This window comes from Pithys albifrons, chromosome 18, assembly GCF_047495875.1.
Source record: "Pithys albifrons albifrons isolate INPA30051 chromosome 18, PitAlb_v1, whole genome shotgun sequence".
NCBI lineage: Eukaryota > Metazoa > Chordata > Aves > Passeriformes > Thamnophilidae > Pithys > Pithys albifrons.
In genome coordinates this window covers 9,781,586-9,801,571 of record NC_092475.1, presented here as the reverse complement: position 1 = coordinate 9,801,571, position 19,986 = coordinate 9,781,586, and the positions used below count along the sequence as shown (strand labels likewise).

At 54.8% G+C, this 19,986-nt stretch overlaps 1 protein-coding gene across 4 annotated transcripts in view; it reads left to right on the top strand.

Moving 5' to 3' along the window:
- Positions 1 to 18,824, top strand: part of SRC (SRC proto-oncogene, non-receptor tyrosine kinase) — a 29,636-nt gene extending 10,812 nt beyond the window's left edge. The window contains exons 2-14 of one of the 4 annotated variants that reach the window (XM_071572799.1): positions 2,165 to 2,243; positions 5,870 to 6,119; positions 6,351 to 6,450; positions 6,910 to 6,927; positions 10,236 to 10,334; positions 11,412 to 11,515; positions 13,052 to 13,201; positions 13,487 to 13,642; positions 13,804 to 13,983; positions 14,061 to 14,137; positions 14,518 to 14,671; positions 14,833 to 14,964; positions 15,369 to 18,824. In XM_071572799.1, the coding sequence (XP_071428900.1) occupies positions 5,879 to 6,119; positions 6,351 to 6,450; positions 6,910 to 6,927; positions 10,236 to 10,334; positions 11,412 to 11,515; positions 13,052 to 13,201; positions 13,487 to 13,642; positions 13,804 to 13,983; positions 14,061 to 14,137; positions 14,518 to 14,671; positions 14,833 to 14,964; positions 15,369 to 15,577 (1,620 nt within the window). In that variant the 5' untranslated portion in view covers positions 2,165 to 2,243; positions 5,870 to 5,878 and the 3' untranslated portion in view covers positions 15,578 to 18,824. The remainder of the gene's footprint in view (positions 1 to 2,164; positions 2,244 to 5,869; positions 6,120 to 6,350; positions 6,451 to 6,909; positions 6,928 to 10,235; positions 10,335 to 11,411; positions 11,516 to 13,051; positions 13,202 to 13,486; positions 13,643 to 13,803; positions 13,984 to 14,060; positions 14,138 to 14,517; positions 14,672 to 14,832; positions 14,965 to 15,368) is intronic. The other 3 variants (XM_071572800.1, XM_071572802.1, XM_071572803.1) reach the window with 3 other exon arrangements.
- Positions 18,825 to 19,986: the final 1,162 nt, after the last annotated feature.

Below are 19,986 nucleotides of genomic sequence, written 5' to 3'. Positions count from 1 at the left end.
TGCCAGCCCGCTGTCAGCCTGTCCCTACCACGGCCATTGTATCCTTGAGCGATCCAGGCGCAGCGGAAAACAGCGGGACTCGCCGGGAGAGCAGCCGGTTCCCCTCGCTGTTGCCTTTCCGAGAGCATCCCCGCCACAGGGAGGTAGGGCAGAGGATGGAACCTTTCCCTGCCACCCAACTTGCCGGTTCCTGGGGGGAGAAACCCTGGAGCGCGGGTGTCGGAGGCGCGGGGATGCCGGGCAGTGCAGGCGGCGTTCCGAGCGCCGGCGGGGGAGGATGCAAACGCCACTGTCTCGCGTGCCGTGATCTGATCCGAGCTGAGTTGTGCAGCCAAGTGTGCTTCATTTTTAATTGCTTTTGGAGAGGGGAGGGCGGGGTTGGCCTGTCCTTCCTGCGGCTTCTGCCCCGGGCAGGGTGCTTGACTGGGCTCAGCCCTGGCACTCTTCCCTCCGGCTGGGGAGGAATGGGGGGCCGGGAAGACCCCGAATGCAGAACCAGCAGCACACAGCGATGGGGATGGCAGTGCTGGCCGATTGCCTGAGCCTGGCCATGACTGTGTCAGCAGTATGCTGGTGAGGATGGCAGCACTACTGCCAAGTGAGCAGTGGGACTGTGCCCAGATGTGCCAGGCAGTGCCAGGCTGCTGCCACGGCAGCCGCTTTCAGCCACCAAACACCCCAGCCTGGCATCAAGTTGTAAGTGCATCCATCCACCTGGGTTACCCGTTCCTTCCCCATCTCAAAACTTGTCACCTCACTGCCCGATGCGTGGCTGGTCCTAAGCTGAGGCATATTTAGGTTTCCCTCATGGCTCTTTTGGCCCTGTTTGTTGTAATCATGATCATGGCCTCGCAGTGTATGCCCGGGAGGGAGCCTGTGTCACAGCGTGCCCGAGTGGTGGGGACACGAGCACCACGTGTGTAGGTGGCACAGCCTTATTTGTATTTGCTGCAGCCTGGAGTTGGGGCTGCAGCTTTCCCCCCTCCATCCCGCTGTGCAATCACTGCCAGCGAGTATTTCGTCAAATACAAATTACAAACCATTCAACATCTTAAAGAGCTGTCAGTCAGCTCCCGCTCATTATCCTAATCAAATGCACTAAAAATAGTGACAAAACTTATTAGCAGCGGGAAGGGAAGGCCATCAAAACAAACCTACGGTGGGGCACGGCCCCGGCATGGCAGCTGCCAGGATGTTCTCCTTGAATGAGGTGTGAAACCTGGGATGTACCCCTTGGATGATGTGTGAAACCTGGGCTCCAGCTGGGACAGGAACCTGTTGGGATGCTGCTCGGGGCCGTGAAGCTGTAGGGGCTAAATCGCCTCTATGCAGGAGCCCCTCGGAGGCAGCTGAAGCCTCTGCCCAGCACTGGGCAAGCAGGGCTGGTTGGAGTGAGATTTTGCTTTTGGTAGGAGGAGGGAGTAGGGGCTGTTTCTGGAGGATCTGGGAGATGGAAAGGTGTGGCAGAGCCAGGTGAGGGGCTGCCCTGACTCTTCAGCGCCATATCCTGCTCTGCTTTCCTGCAGAAGATCTGCCCCAAGCCATTGCTGCTGGGAAGTGTCCCACCATCTCACAATTTTGTGACAGAAAACTGTCCATTTAGAAAAATGTAGCCAAAATGTCCTTTTCTGGCTGAGTCAGGGCTTCAGCAGCACAAGGTGCTTCCAGACCTTGTTCATGGTTCATGCTGTAATATCTGTCTGTGCTGCTGAGAATGGGAAAGGTGACTTATCCCAGGGGACAAGGTCCCCAGTTGGTCGCTGGCCCTCCCTGTCACAGGTCCTGGCTGTCCAGAGGTAGAGCAGCAGGGCTGGAAATGCTGGTGTGTCTGGAGGAGCTGGCTTTGTTTCTTTCCCGAATAATCACTCGGTGGGCTGAGGGTGCCTGCTCTCTCCTCCCATCCTGAGACATCGCTCAGGGCGGCTCCAGCCGCCTCGTCTCCCATTCCCGGTGGATTTGGTGAGGTGGAGAAGAGAATCATCCCCTCTTCATACATGAGAAATCCGAGCGGGCGGGTGTGAGCTGCGGGCGAAGTGGCGAAGAGGATGATGATGATGATGATGATGAAGGCAGCGGCAGTCCTGGGCACCGGACCGTGGTGTGGGGGGAGAGGGCACCGTCGGGGCGCGGGGACGCGGGTGCTGACGCTCCCTCTGTCTCATAGGCTGCGGAGGGCGCTGAGCTGAGTTCGCCGGCGGCACCTCCCCACCCACCCCGCGGCGAGGCTGTAGCCGAAAGCACCGGTAAGGCATCGCTGATGGGAGGGGGAAACCAAGCTACTTTACCTCCTGGGGGGCTCAGAGCTGTGGCACTGGGTGCTCTGCCACAGCCGATTCGGCCCTTGTGGGTGGGCTGGGTGCTGGGTGCAGGTGCAAAAGACAGAACCCTCTCTCCGCGTGGCCGGCCGACGGGCAGAGCTGAGGCCTCGCAACTTATCACAGTGGTGGTTCACGCTGTGCTGCTGGCGCTGCCCCCCGGAGCGGAAAGCAGGGAGTTCCTGCAGGCTGCGACGTGCCCGGGGTGCTAATCCCCGCCGCAGGAAAGCTGCTTCGTCCGCCGCCTCGCATCAGTCAGAGCCCGGCACGGGAATGCTGGCCGTGCTCCAGCCTGCCACACAAGCCTTGGGAGGGGGCGTGGGGAAGCCTTGCTGGAAAACAGGGCACTGGCCGGGATGGGAAGCGATGGTGAGCCCCCCATCCCAGCACTCTCTGCTGTGAAAAGCATGGGAGCAGGGAAATATCCCACTGGGCATTGCACAGCCTGTCCTGGCTGGATGCTGGTGGCAGAGTATCCCTGCAGACTGCTACGTGTAGAAATGCAGTTATTAGACATAAATTTATTAGACAAACATGGCACTGCTGCTGGCAATGGGGATTTTTTGCAGTCTCGCTGCTGTGGTGCTGTCCCACAGCTCCCAGTGATGCTGCTGGGTTGTGCTGGGAGCTGCCATACCGGGTAGTGGGTTCATGCACTGTCTTCTGTGCCCTTTGACTAGGGGGGAGGGTTTCATCAATGGCTCTGCCGGCAGCAGGGGGTTCTCTCCCTGGTGCCTCCTGGGGACCTGAGTGCACAGCACATTCCTGCTGACATTAATCACTCCTTTGCCAGGCTCTTGCTCAACCCGGCATTCTCCAAGGGGAATGTGCACCCTTTCCTCCCTGGCTGCCAAGGGGGATGTGAGGGTCACAGGATATTTATTTCTCAAGCCTCCCTTCCTCCCTTGGGACAGGTGGAGAGCCACAGAGCTAAAGCCATATGGTCATGTCGGCTGAATTACCTGGGATGCAAGTGGGGATGGTGCAAGGGTGCCACTGCCTCTGGGCACAGTTTGGGGTTGCCAGCCTGCATTTTGCACTAGCCAAATGGAAGCAAGAGTGTGCAGGTATTTAGGTGCAAAGCAACAGAAGAGCTTGTAGCCGAGCTCGCTGCTCTGTGGTCCCTTCCCCAGAGGACCACGGGCTCATGCTTCTTTCTCCTCCTCTTCCTGCTCCTCCTCCTCCACCTTCCCTTCTTCCTCTTCTTCCATCTTTGGCTCCTGCAGCCAAAGTCTTGACAGCTGGATTGGGCTCCGCTGGAGCATCATGTCCTGGTGACCAGCACACCCAGCAAAGCCCTTGCCTGGGAGGGTCAGCTTCCCAGCACAGGGTGGGAGCTCTCATGTCTGTTGGAGAGCTCTCCCTGCCCAAACCACTGCACAGGAGGGGTGAACTCACAGTTCCCTGGCATCCCTGACCGGGATATGCCTGCAAGATGCACATCCTGTGTTCACAGTGTTCATGGGTATGAGGATGAGGACCCTCCTGCTTTGGTGAAATGCCTGGGGAATCCATTCTTCCCTCTCTGTGCTCTACTCCTGGCTAATCTTTGGGCATATTGACTATTCTATGCTCTGATTTTCTTAGCATGTTGATAAATCCTTTACTGACCTAGGCTGGATGTGCTCAGGGGAGTCTTGTGCCTCTGAAGTTCTGCTAAATCCGCTGCCCTGGCCAGGGAGTTTTCCTGCCTGGGGAAGTGCTGTTTCCAGGGGAAACTCTGAGCAGCTCTGCCCTTGCTCATGGTCGCGTGGGCAGTCACAAGCCACATGGTCACAGCCCTGCTGTGCTCCCACTTTCCTCCCTGCACTGCTGCTGCCATCCTGGGAGCACCAGTGGGTGCCGGAGCCCTGGGCAGAGGTGAGCAAGGGACTCATTGAGGATGGGGTGTTGAGGGCTTTTTCTCATTGCTTCTAAGGTCCTGCTCTCCCCTGCAGTTCTTCTCCCCTGCTTTAGCATCTTCTGCACCAGGCTTTTAAGTGCATTTATTCATGGGAGACATGCCCTGCCCCTGCCCTTGGCTGAAGGATCTGCCTCTGGATTGCTGGCAGTGGTGATTTGCCAGTGCAGAGCTTATATTTGACCTGTCTTTGCTTTGAGAACCCCAAAGCCCAGAACAGATACACATGGGCTGGGTGCCATGGCAGATAGAGGCATTGGTCCTTCCTCATGGCCTGAATCCATAGGAGGAAAGAGGTCTTCTCCCCACCAGAGTGGCTGCTGGAGTCATACCCAGCAGTTTATTCCAATTCCTAATAAAACAGTTTATTCCAATTCTCAAACCCTAGCAGGGTCTGATCCTGCCAACACGGGTCACACCAGGACACTGCTAGTCCTTTGTACAGTGTGGGAGCTGGAAAACAGTAGATGGAAGTTGTGTCTTCTGGGAAATAAGCCTTGATCACCATGGAGAGGGAAGCTGGGAGGGGAACAGAGCTTGTGCCTTGCACCCCTAAGCTTCCCCATGGCAGAAGCCAGGAGCTTTGCCCCACTGACACTGGGACTGTGCAGGCTCTGGGGCTGCCCATGTATCTGGCCTTGCTCATGGGGGCTTGGCCCAAATTCTCTCCAAAGCTGGGCTAGAAAAACCCCTGGCAAAGCCTCACTGGCAGCTGAGTCCAGGTCTACACCCCGCAGGCAGTGACTGCCTCCTCTACTGCCTCCCTGCATGTGTGTTCTTATCAGAGGTAGTCTCCTCTCCAGTTGTCTCCACCTCCCTTTTCCCTCCTGCCATGCATGATCTAGCCTAAATATTTCCTTCCATAGCTTCAGGACACTGCTGGGTATCCTGCCATCTTTGGAGACTGCAAATAATTCCCTTCCTTCATTTATATCATTACCTTGAAGGTATTTATAGAGTGTGATCTTGAGTGGAAAGGAAGGCTATATATAAACTATTTGACTATATATAAAGCTGAGATCCCTTGGTCCTTAGCTGTGAACTGCCTGAAACTGCTCGTGGTTTAAACTTTTATCCCATTTGCTGCATGTTTTGGACTTCAAAGGTACATCTTCAGCACTTAAATCCCCATCCTGAGCCAGCAATGATGCAGCTGTGAGTTCTCCAAATTTCTGCTGTCAGTAATCCAAACATGTGGCTATTTGTCTATGTCTTGTTTTCTCCTGCCCTGCTACAAACTGTCACGCAGGAGAAAATGTGTCTGGATGGGGCTGACCTGGATCCCACAGTGGGTGACCGGCCCTGGAGCTGCTACACTCTCAGCCACAGGTCCAGGCTCTGTGCTCAGCATCCTCACCCCACATTCCCATGGCTAAGCATGCTTCCCTCAGCTCCCAAAGTATGTCCTGGCAACTCCACCCCTGATGTTTTGCTGGCTGCTGCAGCCATGCAGGAGGTGGCTTAGTGTTAAGGAGGGGCAGTGCTGTCCCAGGGCAAGGGCAGGATGGCCAGACTTCCCAGCAGCTGATTATTGAACAGACTCCAGAGGTTGTTTTGTTTCCTCGTGGGCAGGCACCTGTCACCCAAGCCCTGGGAAGTGACTTAATAATAATTATAATAGTAGAAACCCTCTGCATGTCTGTGTCTCCTCCAGCCTGGGACCATGGGGAGCAGCAAGAGCAAGCCCAAAGACCCCAGCCAGCGCCGGCGCAGCCTGGAGCCCACTGACAACACCCACCATGGGGGTTATTCGGCCTCGCAGACGCCCAGCAAGGCGGCAGCTCCTGATGCCCACCGCACCCCCAGCCGCAACTTTGGGACCATGGCTGCTGAATCCAAGCTCTTTGGAGGCTTCAACACCTCGGACACAGTCACCTCACCTCAGCGTGCTGGGGCACTGGCTGGTTGGTGTGGGATGGGGCTTGGTGGGGTAGGGAGAGTCTTTGTGGGTTTGGGTCCAGCTTCTTGGGGTCTCTCCTGCTTTTGAGGGACTCTGTGCTTGGGGGAGAAGCAGATCTGTGTGTTACCAACCAGTGGGAGGATGGTGGGAGAGGAGGGTCCCTGGTGAGGGGCACCCAGCACTGTTCTGCAACAGCACACAAGGCTGTGCCCCTCCTGAGTGCTCTGTGTCGCAGGTGGAGTCACCACCTTCGTGGCCCTCTATGACTACGAGTCCCGCACAGAAACAGACTTGTCCTTCAAGAAAGGAGAGCGTCTGCAAATCGTCAACAACACGTGAGTGTCCCCGTCCCTGCAGCCAAGCCCATATGGTGAACTGCCATCTCTGCCCCTCCTGTATAGCCCCCCAGAGCAGCCTGGTGGGACCAGCTCTCCCAGGCGTGGGGGCTCAGAGAGAGATGCACCAAAATGTGCATGGACGCAGTGATTTGTCCAAGGATGCTGATACTAGAAGCAATCATTTGCCTGCTTTTGGGTCCTCTCAGCCCTGCTGCTGGTCACTGTGGCCTGGCAGCCTTGTCACCAAGCTGCCTCCTCAGCTTGCTGGCCAGTCTATGCTCTCCAGCATGGACCAACATCCCTACTGGTCCCCTATCCCCATCTGTGCTTAGCTGCCTCTCGTTTGCCTGGACACATTCCTGAGCTTCACAGGTGCTTTCCCCTGTGCTTGAGAGCTGTCTCTCATCTCACCTTCTCTCTTGACTCTTCTTTCTCTCCCTCCATGCTGTCATTCAGGAGAAAAGTGGATGTCAGGTGTGTATTGCACATTATTACTGTTATTAATGATCTAAATGATCAAAGTCCATCTGCTGCCCATGTTGGAAGGAGCAGGGCTGGGAGGAGATGGTTTACTAATGGTTTTGTTGTTGGTTGTGTTTGTCCTCCTTGAGCAACCAGGACAGAGCAGGGAGTCCTTTCCCATGACAGGGAACTGTTCCATTCAGAGCTGTGTCTGCACCTGGGAGCTCTGAACCTGGCCCCTTTCCTTATCTGTGCCTTGCTCCCTGCTGCAGTTCCTTTCCAGTTGGCTCTCCACTTCCTTCTGGACTTTTTTGCATTTTTTTCATTTTTTAATTATACTTTTATTTTTCATGAGTGGCTCTGAGGACTCAAGCCCTTGTTTAGGTATCTGACCCCCAGTTTGCTCCCCATCCTGGTCACCACAGCACACCCATCATGTGCTGCATAGAACAGGGCATCATGGCCAGCTGGAAGATACTCCTAAGCATGATCCTGTATTAAATCCATGTGTGGTGTGTCCTGACATGTGGCAGACATGGTCTGGAGCCTGGCTGGCAGAGCCAGTATCCCCAACCATGGAGCTGTCACAAGGTCCCGAGTGTCTGCAGCTCCTGTTCCCCTCCACTACTGCCTTCCAACCTGGGCACCCAAAACAACTTTGCAAAGTCAAAGGGTGTAAAGATGAGTGAATATCATGAGAGTGAGATTTCTCCTGCAATGCTCAGGCAGTGTTGCACAAACATGTTTTCAATCTGATCCTTGTTCTTGTTGTTCCTGTGCTGTTTATTAATGGAGATTTGTTTCATCACTGAAGTCCAGGATGTGCAGGGCCTTAGTGCTGCAGGAAAAGCCTGAATTTGGGGGTTTTGGTGCTTCTTACTTTCAGCCTCAGCAGTGTACGAGCCCCACACTTGAGTTCTCATTTGGGCTGTTGTAAACTGCTATCTGCCAGACAGGCCTATATATGTGGGTTTTTGCTTTACACCTTGTATCTGTTATGGGTTTCCACACTTTTTTCCCTCTGCTGCTATTTGTCAAAGGCTCAGTCAGAGGGAAGGGCCAGGCTGGGATGGGCTCTGCAGCATCCTGGGGGGCTAAAGGGCTTCATTTGGTGACACAGCCCTTTGGTGGAGGGTGCAGGATATAACTGTTGACTTCCCAGTGTCTGTGTGGGTGAGATGTCCACAGGGAGAGAGGCGGTGGAGGAAGCTGGGCAGTCTGTGCAGTGCTCAGGGGGTGAATCACCACTCATTGAATTCCCAGAGATGCTTGGACAGTCTGGGAACAGCTCAGGCTGCCTCACTTTGGGGACAGAAACAGGCAGGCATGTGATGTCCCCTTCCTCTAGACTCTGTGGCAGGGCAGTCAGTGCCCTGGAGCTGTGGGGAGGGGGCTTGGGATCAGTCAGGGAAGGGGCTGGCAGGTCATGGGCATAGCAGGAGTCCATGGCCATGGTGGCTTTTCAGGGTAGTGGCAGGTTTTGGCTGCTCTGACTTAACCGGGGTTGCTCAAGGCAAGAGGAGAAGCCTCCGTGTCACTCAGCTCCCTGCTCCAGGTCAGCCTACCAATCCCCCCCAGTTCAGAAAGGCTCTTGTGGTCCTAATCCAGCAGAGGAGGTCTCCTCCCAGCCAGCTGGCAGCCAGCAGGGATGTGGTGGGATATTTTGGGTAAGATTGTGCAGGGAATTGTTGAAATGCTTTGTTTTGATGATGATTATTATTATTACTTTTTTCCCTGCTGAGATATTTTTGGAATAGTTTGTTTTTGCTGAATTCCCAGATTGCAGCTTTGCAACCCAAGCTGGAATAAAGCCACAAGTCAAAAGCTGGGCATTTTTCAAGCAGATGTTTACTCTGGTCCTGTGGAAAAGAAGCCCAACCAGCTTTTGGTCCCCTTTAATGCCACCTCAGTAAAGGTGACTGGGGCAGCACACCCAGCTGGGGAGACCCAGCTGCCTGCCATGTCATGTGCTGGGGCTGGGAGAGATTAAACTACCATCCAGGGTTGCTGTGAGGGTGGTCCAGGGGCAGAGCCCACATCTGTGGGTGGGAAGAGAGACCTGGAAGGTCCTGGCTGTCCCCTGTCCCACTGACACCATTGTGGGGAGCTGAGGGCTGTGCCTGGGTTCCCCCAGCCCCTTTGAAGCATCGCTGGTTTAGCTGGGAAAAGCAGAAGTCACAATGTACTGGTGTGTCTGGAGTGGGGATGGAGGTTTACACATCTGCAGGGTCAGGGATGGGTCTGGATGTGGTCTGATGAGCCTTGTAGTGGTGACTGAGGCTATTAGTGTTTTTCTGCAACGTGTTTGCAGAGGTTGTCCTGCCAAGTTCTTGCATCCTTACGGTGCTGTTCCCACGAATCTGCAGTTTTCCCGTCGCCTCGTCTCCCTTGTGGTCAGGATGAGTTCAGTGACTTCATCTTTGATGGGCAAGAAGATGGTTGGAGGAAAAGCCCTGCAGTCTGCAGGAAGGGGAAGCTGCCTCCTGCTGTCCTCTTGTTCTTCTCTATTTATTGTCCTTTCCAGCCCTGTCTGGAGCAGGAGCTGGTGGGAAGGAGGGCAGAACAGTGAGGAGATTCCTGTGCCCTCCAGCGCCTGGGGTTGTGCCTGGGACTGCTGTGCCTGGGCCTGGGGGGATGGATGGTGGCTCAGCCTCAGGTTTTTGGGGACAATGAGCCACACTCATGATTGTGAAGGCAGAGCCTGCACTTGCTGGAGCTGCAGGAAGCTCACAGTCAGGGCTGCAGCCATATGGGGCGCCCATCCTGAGGCCACGAGCAGGGCACCCAGGCTGGACAAATCCCTTTGCATCCAGGCTGAGCATCACTGCTGGGCACAGCTCACCCCGTGCCCAGACCTCAGCCCCTTCTTGTTGCTTTTCTGCAGCCTGTGTTTAACTAACTCTCTTGGGTTTTCCTGCTGCCTTTTTTAATCACTGCCATCAATGTGCTCCTTCCCCCTTTCCCTTCCCTACCCTCGCCTGCTGCTCCCCACTGTCCTGCTGCTGGGACCCCCAATGCCTCACAACCTCCAGCCAGACCCTGTCCCATTCAGGTGGCTCCAAAGGGATTTTGGCTCACTGGGTGCCCTGCCCAATTTAAGTTTAAAGCATCTTGCATGCAGATGGGTGGCCCCAGTAACATGAGCTCACCCAAATGGAGCCATGGGCAGGGGCTGGCACAAGGAGCGCTCCTGGGCAGGGTCCAGCTGTGGGGGCTGCAGGGCTGTTCCCCTTCCCAGCAGGGCTCTGCGCTGTGGGCGGGCGAGGGGCTGGCCAGGGGGCTTCTGGCTTCACACTGAGTGTGTTTTGGTTCTCTTGCAGGGAAGGTGACTGGTGGCTGGCTCATTCCCTCACTACAGGACAGACGGGCTACATACCCAGTAACTATGTCGCACCCTCAGACTCCATCCAGGCTGAAGAGTAATTGCCATCTTTTAGACAGTTTAAAGACAACCAATAGCAAACACACCCCGAGCACTCCTCCCTGTCCCTGCCCTGCTCCTCAGGGGAAGCCTCCAAGCCCTCTGGGTTTTTCCTTTTTTTTCTCTTTTCCCCTCTGAATGTGCAAACCCCATAAGTGTTTTCCAACCTTTCTTTAAGGCCCACAAGTGCAGTGGTGCTGTGTGCTTGTGTGGTGGAGGGGTGAGCGGTGTCATAGTGGGGCCATGGATGCTTTTGGTCTGGTTTTTATGGAGAGCCTGGAGAAGGCTCCAGGAAGATCTCATTGCACCCTTCCAGGACTTAAAGGGGATTCATAAAAAGAGAAAGGGTGACTTTTTACATGGACAGAGGGATCTGTGAGAGGACAAGGGGAAATAGTTTTAAACTATAAGAGGAGAGATTTAGATTAGATGTGTAAAAGAAATTGTTTACTCAGAGGGTGGTGAGGCCCTGGCACAGGTTGCCCAGAGATCCTGTGGCTTCCCCATTCCTGAAAGTCTTCAAGGCCAGATTGGATGGGGCTTTGAGCAGCCTGGTCTGGTGGAAGGTATGGCAGGAAGGTATGGCAGGGCAGTTGCAACAAGGTGATCTCTAAGGTCCCTTCCAGCCCAAACTGGCCTGTTTCTGTGATTTTACTCTTCCACATGGACTCACATCTGTGTATGAGGATGCTGCTGGCTCTGCCTGTGCAGATCAGGCTGAGCGAGCAGGCAGGGGAAAAGCCAGATGTACCTCCCAGAGCAGGAGGTACCAGCTGTGTCCCTTTCTCATCCAGCAGCATGGCATCCCCCAGCAAGAACTGGGGGATCCCTGAAGCCCCTCATTTGGGAAGGCTTTTGAAGTGAAGGTGTTTCATGGCCTGTGGAGCCGGGTTGCTCCTTGGGCAATTCCTGGCCTGGGCTGTACAGGGACATGGCACAACCTGAGGCTCCCGAGCCCAGAGATGCAGTGCCCCAAAAGCTGCAATGTAGGGGCTTGAGCTCAGTCCACTTCTTGGGCAGGCAGGGGAGGGGGTGGGCAAATGCCAGGTGCTGAGCTGCTGCCTTGCTCCTGCAGGTGGTATTTTGGGAAGATCACTCGTCGGGAGTCCGAGCGGCTGCTGCTCAACCCTGAAAACCCCCGAGGGACCTTCCTGGTCCGGGAGAGTGAGACCACAAAAGGTAAGCAGGTTCCAGGGATGGGCTGGCATTGGGGACACCCTTCTCTAAAGGGTGTGGGAGTACCTTGAGTCCCCTCAGTCACTCTGTGTGATCCAAGTTCCCCAGCCTGGGCACACAGGTGTGGAGAAGGGGGAAAGAGTCATACCACATAGACGGGAGATGATGTTTGGTGTTGCTGAGCAATGCCCCTCAGCACAGGCAGTCTCCTGGTTCTCTTCTGCCAGTGCTGATGCACCCATCATTCGCCATTACACCACTGAGCCCATGGGCTGGGGGGATGTGGTGGCTTCTCTCCCACCACTGCCTGCCTGGAGGGCACCCTTCAGAGAGATGGTTCAGCTCATGGCAGGAAGGGAGCTGGTGACCTCTCCATGCCTGCAGGACCACCAAGCGGGATGCTCATTTTCCTGTTTTGTTTTGTTTTTTACACTCCCAAGTAGATTTTATTTTGCTTTCCTTGGTCCCTGTTGAGTGGCAAAATCCTGAACTTGTGCTTTCTGGGCAGGCAAGCTGAGGGAGCAATGAACTTTAATCCTTCTGATGACTCTTTATACACATTTTATGTCTCCCAAAAGTGAGAGTTGTGATCTTTGAGGTTTGACTGCCTGAGGATGCTTTTTCTTACCTGAAAATGTGGTTTAGTTTGGCTCCAAACACACCTTTGGGAAAAGCCCCTTGATGTGCCTTTCTGTTTTTATGCGTTGAACTTAGCAGCATTTATTTTATTCTGGTGGAAGCAGCTCATTCAAGCAGAAGCATAAATCTTCCTCTATCTGTGGTTCCAACAACATCATGTTGCTCTCATGTGGGCAGAGCAGAGCCACGCTCCTAAAGTGGTATTTGTGAAGGAGGGAATTGAGCCAACCAGCTCCTTTGCTCCCCCTTGAGATGCTGAGATACTGAGTTGGTGGGTTGGGAGCTCCTCCAGCGTGCCTCCCATCTCGTCCTCTCCCCTGCAGCTCTCTCTGCCATCAGAGCTGTGTTCATCTCTGCACCCCAGAGGCTGCTTACCCTTCCACACACTGCGCCCCCCTGAACCCAGAGGGGTTTCTTCCTTGTCACCAACCTTGGGGACAAGGTCTGTCCGTGCAGTGTTGGCTCCTCTGAGCCACAGTGGCCCCTTTGTGTCTCGGCCAAGAGCAGATTTGCCTGTGGAGGAAGTGGCAGTGGTTTTGTGTGCCACATGTTGCTGCAGAGAAGGACCTGACAGGTCTAGGGGGGCTGGGGGACAATGCCCGTGGTTAGCATATCCTGTAGGATGGCTGGTGTCAAGGCTTAGCAGAGCTGCTGTGCAAGCAGAGGGCAGCTGGAGGTTGTGATTTCATGTCATGGCTGTAGCTGGAAGTACATGCTATCCCTCCCTGGCACCTGGTGCCAACTGGTGCTGCCAGGAGCTGCTCCCCATCCTCTGCTTTGGATGAACGGAGGAGCCTGCACACCCAATCCTGCCTCCTGCACACCCACCCCCAGTGGGACGCCATGGGGGAGCACCCCTCTGTGGCACATCTCTCTGCAGCCCTTCGGTCCTGCCCACAGGTGCCTACTGCCTGTCCGTCTCCGACTTCGACAATGCCAAGGGGCTCAACGTGAAGCACTACAAGATCCGCAAGCTGGACAGTGGTGGCTTCTACATCACCTCCCGCACCCAGTTCAACAGCCTGCAGCAGCTGGTGGCCTACTACTCCAGTGGGTAGCTGTGTGGGGTCCCCTTGGGGTCTGGGTGGCACCCAGGGTGCTGTGCCTGCCCTGGCCACAGGGTGGGTGCTGCCGGGAAGCCAGCACAGGGCTGGAGAACCCCAGACCAGCTGTGTGGAGAACCCCAGACCCTGGTGAAAAGCTGCCTGGGTTTTAGGGCAGAGGGTGAGGGTTTGGGTATGGGTCCCTGAGGTACTTGCAGGGAAGATGTGGGGTAAAGACATCATGTGCCAAAAAGCCCAAGTGTCACCTTGGTGCTGTCCCCTCCTGTGCTAGAACACGCCGATGGCTTGTGCCACCGTCTCACCAACGTCTGCCCCACATCCAAGCCTCAGACCCAAGGCCTTGCCAAGGATGCCTGGGAAATCCCCCGGGAATCACTGCGGCTGGAGGTCAAGCTGGGACAGGGCTGCTTTGGAGAGGTGTGGATGGGTAAGGACCATTCCCTCCCTGCTGTCCCCTCCATGTCATCACCCACATGCCATCCCCTGCCATCTGCAGGTGCCTGGAGCCTGCAGTGGGGTGTGTGGGCTGGTGAGGGACATGCCCCCTGTCCCATACATGTGTCCTGAGCAGTGTGTCCTGTGCCACAGGAACCTGGAATGGCACCACCCGGGTGGCCATCAAGACTCTGAAGCCTGGCACCATGTCCCCAGAGGCCTTCCTGCAGGAAGCCCAGGTCATGAAGAAGCTCCGGCACGAGAAACTGGTTCAGCTCTATGCTGTGGTTTCAGAGGAGCCCATTTACATTGTCACTGAGTACATGAGCAAGGGTGAGCACAGCAGGGACACTGAGGGTGCAGCTGAGGGACTCTGCTCTTCCAGATTGCTCTAACCGTGATCTTCGCAGGGAGCCTCCTGGACTTCCTGAAGGGTGAGATGGGCAAGTACCTGCGGCTGCCCCAGCTCGTGGATATGGCAGCTCAGGTGGGTTTATGCATTCCCAGGTCTCCCACATAGCCCTCCGAGGGCACTGGCTGCCTGAACCCCTCACTGGGCTGTCATGGCAGTCACTGGTCAGGTCATGGGGTGTTGTGCAGCGTTGCTTACATAGGTGCCATCATCCCTGCTGGGTCTCATCCAGACGCTGGGTTGCAGTCTGGGACCATTGTTTTGCCCATTTCTGTTGCCCTTGGTGCTCCCAGACCACCAAACCCATGCCTGCATGGAGTGGTTTGAGCAACTGATTGTTCCACACCCTAGCTGGGTCCCACTGCAGAGCTGTTCTGCTCAGTGGTGCCAGACGCTCCCTGAGGACCCTCATGTCACCCTGTCAGTGTCACTGCCCTGTCTGCTGGTCCCCACAGATTGCATCTGGCATGGCCTACGTGGAGAGGATGAACTATGTCCACCGGGACCTCCGGGCAGCCAACATCCTCGTGGGGGAGAACCTGGTGTGCAAAGTGGCCGACTTCGGCTTGGCACGTCTCATCGAGGACAACGAGTACACTGCTCGACAAGGTGTGTGTCCATCAGGGTGCTCAGGCAGGTGGCACCAGAGCAACAGCTACTGGTCCCTGGTCCCCAGAGCTGTGTGTTGTGTCTGGAGCCGACACGTGGCTCTGGTTGCACAGGGGTCCCATGCAGCCCTGCACAGCCCCTCACCCTGCCTCTCCATCCAGGTGCAAAGTTCCCCATCAAGTGGACAGCCCCTGAAGCAGCTCTGTATGGAAGGTTTACCATCAAGTCAGACGTCTGGTCCTTTGGCATCCTCTTGACTGAGCTGACCACCAAGGGCAGAGTGCCATACCCAGGTGAGGACTGGCCCCCACCAGCAGAAGCCTTGTCACTATTGCAGTGCCCAGTACCAGCTGCCCATGCCCCATGCTTACTCCTGGTACTCCGTGGCCCTCAGAACCATCTTTACAGAGTAACAAACTGAAGCAAAGTTTCTCCTGCCGATTGGGCAGTGAGGACAGGTGCAGGGGTGAGTTGCCCCTTCCCAGGTTGGATTCTGCCTCACTAGGGTCTAGCCCTAAGCAAGGTGACAAGGCTGGCAGTGACAATCACTGTTGGGCTGGGGAGAATCTCTCCCTGTGTCACTGGGTTTGCCCCTAAGGCATGTCCAAGCATGACACCCTTAGTATCTCCCTAGTACAGACACAGTGCAGGACCTGGCCTGGCTCTGATCAATGCCATGTTTCCTCTGGCCACACAGGGATGGTGAACCGGGAGGTGCTGGATCAGGTGGAGCGAGGATACCGCATGCCCTGCCCCCCTGAGTGCCCAGAGTCCCTGCACGACCTCATGTGCCAGTGTTGGCGGAAGGACCCGGAGGAGCGACCCACCTTTGAGTACCTGCAGGCATTCCTGGAGGACTACTTCACCTCGACAGAGCCCCAGTACCAGCCCGGCGAGAACCTATAGACCTGGAGTTCCTCCTGGCACCAGGGACGCTGCTGTCCTTGCCACAGGGCACTGAGGGCTGGCCTCCCCACTGAGGGGCTGTTTTTGTGGAGCAGCCCTGGGGCAGGACAGGGCATTATCTCCAGATGCAGCCAGGGGAGGTGCTGGGTCCCCCCATTGCTCGTTAAGACTTCTGGCCTTTGTGTAACGAAGCGGTGCTGTCCCGCTGGCTGGAGGAGCCTGTGGGTGCTGGCGGAGCTGGCTTGGGAGGGCGAGCACAGCATCTCCTGCCAAGAGACTTGGCTTTTGGGAGACTTTTCCCCCCTACAGCTCTGGAGTGAGGCTGGAGGAATTGGGGAACAGCATCACTCCACTTCAGACACATGGTCCCAGTCTCCTGCACCCCCTTTCAAAATCAGCACAAATTTCCCTGCCTCTTCACTCTCCCCACTGTCTCCCCGTTGGCTCCAGTTGTCCTGAGGATGCTGGTAGAGACATTTCAACACAGAATCACAGAATACTGAGTTGGAAGGGACCCACAAGGATCATCAAGTCCAGCTCTTAAGTGAATGGCCGATATAGGGATCAAACCTACAACTTTGGTTTTATTAGCACCATGTTCTAACCAACTGAGCTAAGCTCAGTGTCATGATGGCACAATCCCTGGCTGGTTTGAATGGGGTGATCCGCTGGGTGGTGGTGCCAGTGTGGGATGGCAGCAGAACTCTGGTGGTGCCTCTGGCCTTGCCATGACCTCAATGGCTAGAGGGTTCTGGGATCATGAAATGTGAGTACTCCTGGCTGTGGTGACAGACAATATCCCATAGGAGCACTTGGGCACATGATGAAATCTTCCAGCTGTGTCTGTTCCCCCAGGGGACACTTCTCTCCTCCCCTGGGAGTGGCACACTGGTAGAGCCCTCATCCTGCCCGTGGCTAGCTCTGCTGCCCTGCTGTGATTTCTTCCACCATGCACTCCAGGTCTTCCAGCCACCCCCTTGGAAAGTGCCCCTTCGCCTTCACCCCCACCTCTGCCACCAGCTCTCCCACCAGCAGAGTCCCCTGGGCTGGCCCTGCCACCAAATCTACTGCCACTATGGGGTTGGGTGCATGGCCCATGTAGCCGTTCAGAGTGTTGGAAATGTTTTGGGGGAAATACCCATCTTTCACAGATGCTTTTGTTCATCTGGTATGTTTTTAGCTGGCTTCCCTCAACCCCTTGTGTCTCAGCTGTCAGGTTGCAGCTCCCGTGCAGAGTCCCAAACCACATGCCACCATCCCAGAGAAGAGTCCTGGGAAGTGCTGTGCCACATTTACATACTCATCTCCACTGTGCTTGCTCCCAAAAGGCCTCAGCTGTGTTTCAGTGGTGAGTGGCTAGCCCTGCCCAGCTTTGCCCCACACACATCCCATGGGGCTGATTCCCAGACTCGGCAAGGCAAATCCCAGTCCCTGCCCTCTTCCACCCAGCACCTGCTTGTACATAACACTTGAGTGGTCCTCACAATCTCCCAGACCTAGTCTTCATTGCATGTGTTGGTTTTCCCACTCCTGTGGCTCTACCCAACTGGAAACCTTTCACTGCGGTGGTTCACAAAGCCTTGCTCCCTCACCTCCTGAGTACCAGCCACACTTAGAAAGACCTGGGGGATTTTTGGTTGCTCTCCTGGACAATGGTGGGATAGGGGTTCAGGGGGAAGGACCCAGAGAGGGGAGTGCGTGGCTGCACCCACTTCACAGTCCTCAAGCAGTAGGTTTTCTGTGCTTCCCCATTCCTTGTGGGTTGAGGTTTCCCTCTGGCATAGCTTCTTCACAGGCAGCAGACCCAGCTCACATCTCACCAGCCCCTGCAATGGGCATCAGTGTCCCAGGAATGCTGGGTTGGAGTTAAGTGTGGGCAGAGGGCTGGCCAAACCCCCACTCCCAAATCTCCATCAGAGCAGGGTTCGGGCAAACCACTGACTCACACTCAGTCCCACAGCTCCCTGACTACTTACTTATCAACCAAGTGGTTGGTTGGTTGGTTGGTTGGTTGGTTGGTTGGTTGGTTGGTTGGTTGGTGGCCCCTTTTTTGATGAGTAAAATCTTCAAAATCAACTTCAACAGGTTTTCAGCTGTATGGAGAGATCCTGATGTCTTGAACAGCAACTGGATTCATGGATTCTTTTGAAATCATGTTGAGAGTCTGAGCCTTTTTCTCCCCTGCCACCTTACAGGTTTGCTGTGCCTGAATTTCTGCATTTGGGTAGGGACTCCCCAAACCTTGGTGTTCTGGGTCTTCCCATGTTTGCAGCCCTTTGGGATGGGCAGCTGCCGTGTCACCATTGGCACTGCCAGAGACATCCTGTCCCTTGGCAGCCTTTCCAAGGCATTACCTGTGCCATAGCTCTGCCTGAATGACACAAAGTCCCTATCCCTAGGAGAAACCTCTTACAGCTCTAACGTGCAGAAACCACATTTGGTCTGGAAGATGGGGAGAGAGAAGGCAGGCACACGTGTTAAGGTTTGACCTTTGGTTGTGTGCAGCACATGCAGGGTCTTGCATGGACACAGGGGAATGGAATGGGCTTTACTGGGCAGATCCAGCCTCTGGCTCTTTCTGGGAAGCAGCAGGTGCAAAGAGCACTCCAGGCCGGCTCCCCATGGATTTTGATAAGCTCTGCTGGAGGAGACATGCTGGGGACGTTTCAGGGCAGGAGACAGTAAGGCAATGCCAGAGGAGCCCCCTGCACAGGGCTGCGTGTCCACATGTCCATGTGTCCATGTTTCTGTGCAGCAGTTTTGGTGGGATTCGGCATCTCCAGACTCGCCACTGCGGTTGGCACAGCCTGGAGGCCCCAGGAGTGCAGAGCCTCCTCTCCATCCCATTGTTTGCCAGTTTATTTTTAAGCCAATAAACTCCAGAGGGGAGCCCCTACCTAAGGATGCTTTTTGGCTTCCTGGGCCCCATGAAGTCCTACATGTCATTCTCCTCTGCTGTTACAATTTTTTTACACAGTCTTTTGTAAGATCTCCAACCGACTATGCAGAGAACATGTGGATCTGTGTCTCTCCCCAGCTCCCCTCACCTGCCTTTTTCGGTGTATAAGTAAAATATTTAGCTTTTTTTTAAGTTTTGTTTTTTTTTTTTTTGTTGGATAATAATAAAACTTTGGGAAAAAAAATGAAAAGGTCCAGCTTTGTGGGTGGTGGGGGGGTGGAGATGCTTTGAAACTCTAACATTGATGTAAATACTTTGCAATTTGATAATTAAATACAAACAGACCTCACAAAAGAAAAGTGTAGCTGATGTATGAGAGGACTTGCTGGCTCCTCAGCATCCCTGTTAGAGGAGCTGCTGGTTCCTGCAGCATGTGCAGTGCCAATGGGAAGGTCCTGATGCTTCTGATGCTTTTTCTGGATGAAGCTTCTGGGATCTGGGACCCTCTAAGTGCTGCTGGAGCCATTCCTGTCTCCCCAGCCCCACTGCCATGAGCAGGGACACCTTTGGCTTGACCAGGTTGTTCAATATGTCACCCCGAGTGGGGCACATGGGACTGTGCCCACTGCCAGCAGCAGGAATACCGGCAGGGAAAGGATCCCCTAACTTGTCTTTAGTCTCTTGAACAGCCCAGGGCAATGCAGTGCAGCGTGGGAAGCAAAGCCCAGAGCTTCTGAAGGTTGAAAGCCTTAAATACCAGCACTTTTCTGCTCCAAAGCCTTCTGCCCAGATCCTGGCTCCACATTCCCAAGGCTGTCATGGCCTTCAGGGCATCAACTGGAATTTTGCATCTCGCTGGCCTGACCCTGGCTCTCACCCCAGGAGTGCCTTTTGCTCCCACAGGAAGGGGAGCAGGAGGTTTCTTGCCTGCTTTGGTGACATCACTGCAGAGGCTGATCATGTGAGACACCCCCTCTCTGCTGGTGACAGCTTGGCTCTTGGGGACACCGTTCTGCCCCAGACCATGGACACCACTAGTTTCCAGTGCCAGCAGCTTTCTAAGTGGAACTCCTCTGTGCCCACGTACCCCCACCCCTGGGCCAGCACTCCCAGACACCTCCAGTCCTGGGAACCTGGAGCAAGTGGAAACCACAACTCTGCAAATGTCTGTATGCCAAGAGCAAATACAATGAGAGCTGGGGTGAGAAATACAATGACTATTTACTGAAAAGCAGCTAAACCAACAAACTACAAAACATATTTACAATGGAAGAACTTTCATAAAAACAGCAACTTTTTGAACATATTTACAATATAAAAAACAATATTTGATAAAACATATTTACATTATAATACCCAAAAATTGGGAAAACGTATTTACATTATAAAAAAACAACAATCAATTCAACATATTTACAGGGGCATCACAAAACAAGATGCAAAACATATGTACAGGTGAATAGCAGCCATGTCTGGCATCTCCATCAGTCCTGCAAGAAAACAAGCAGCA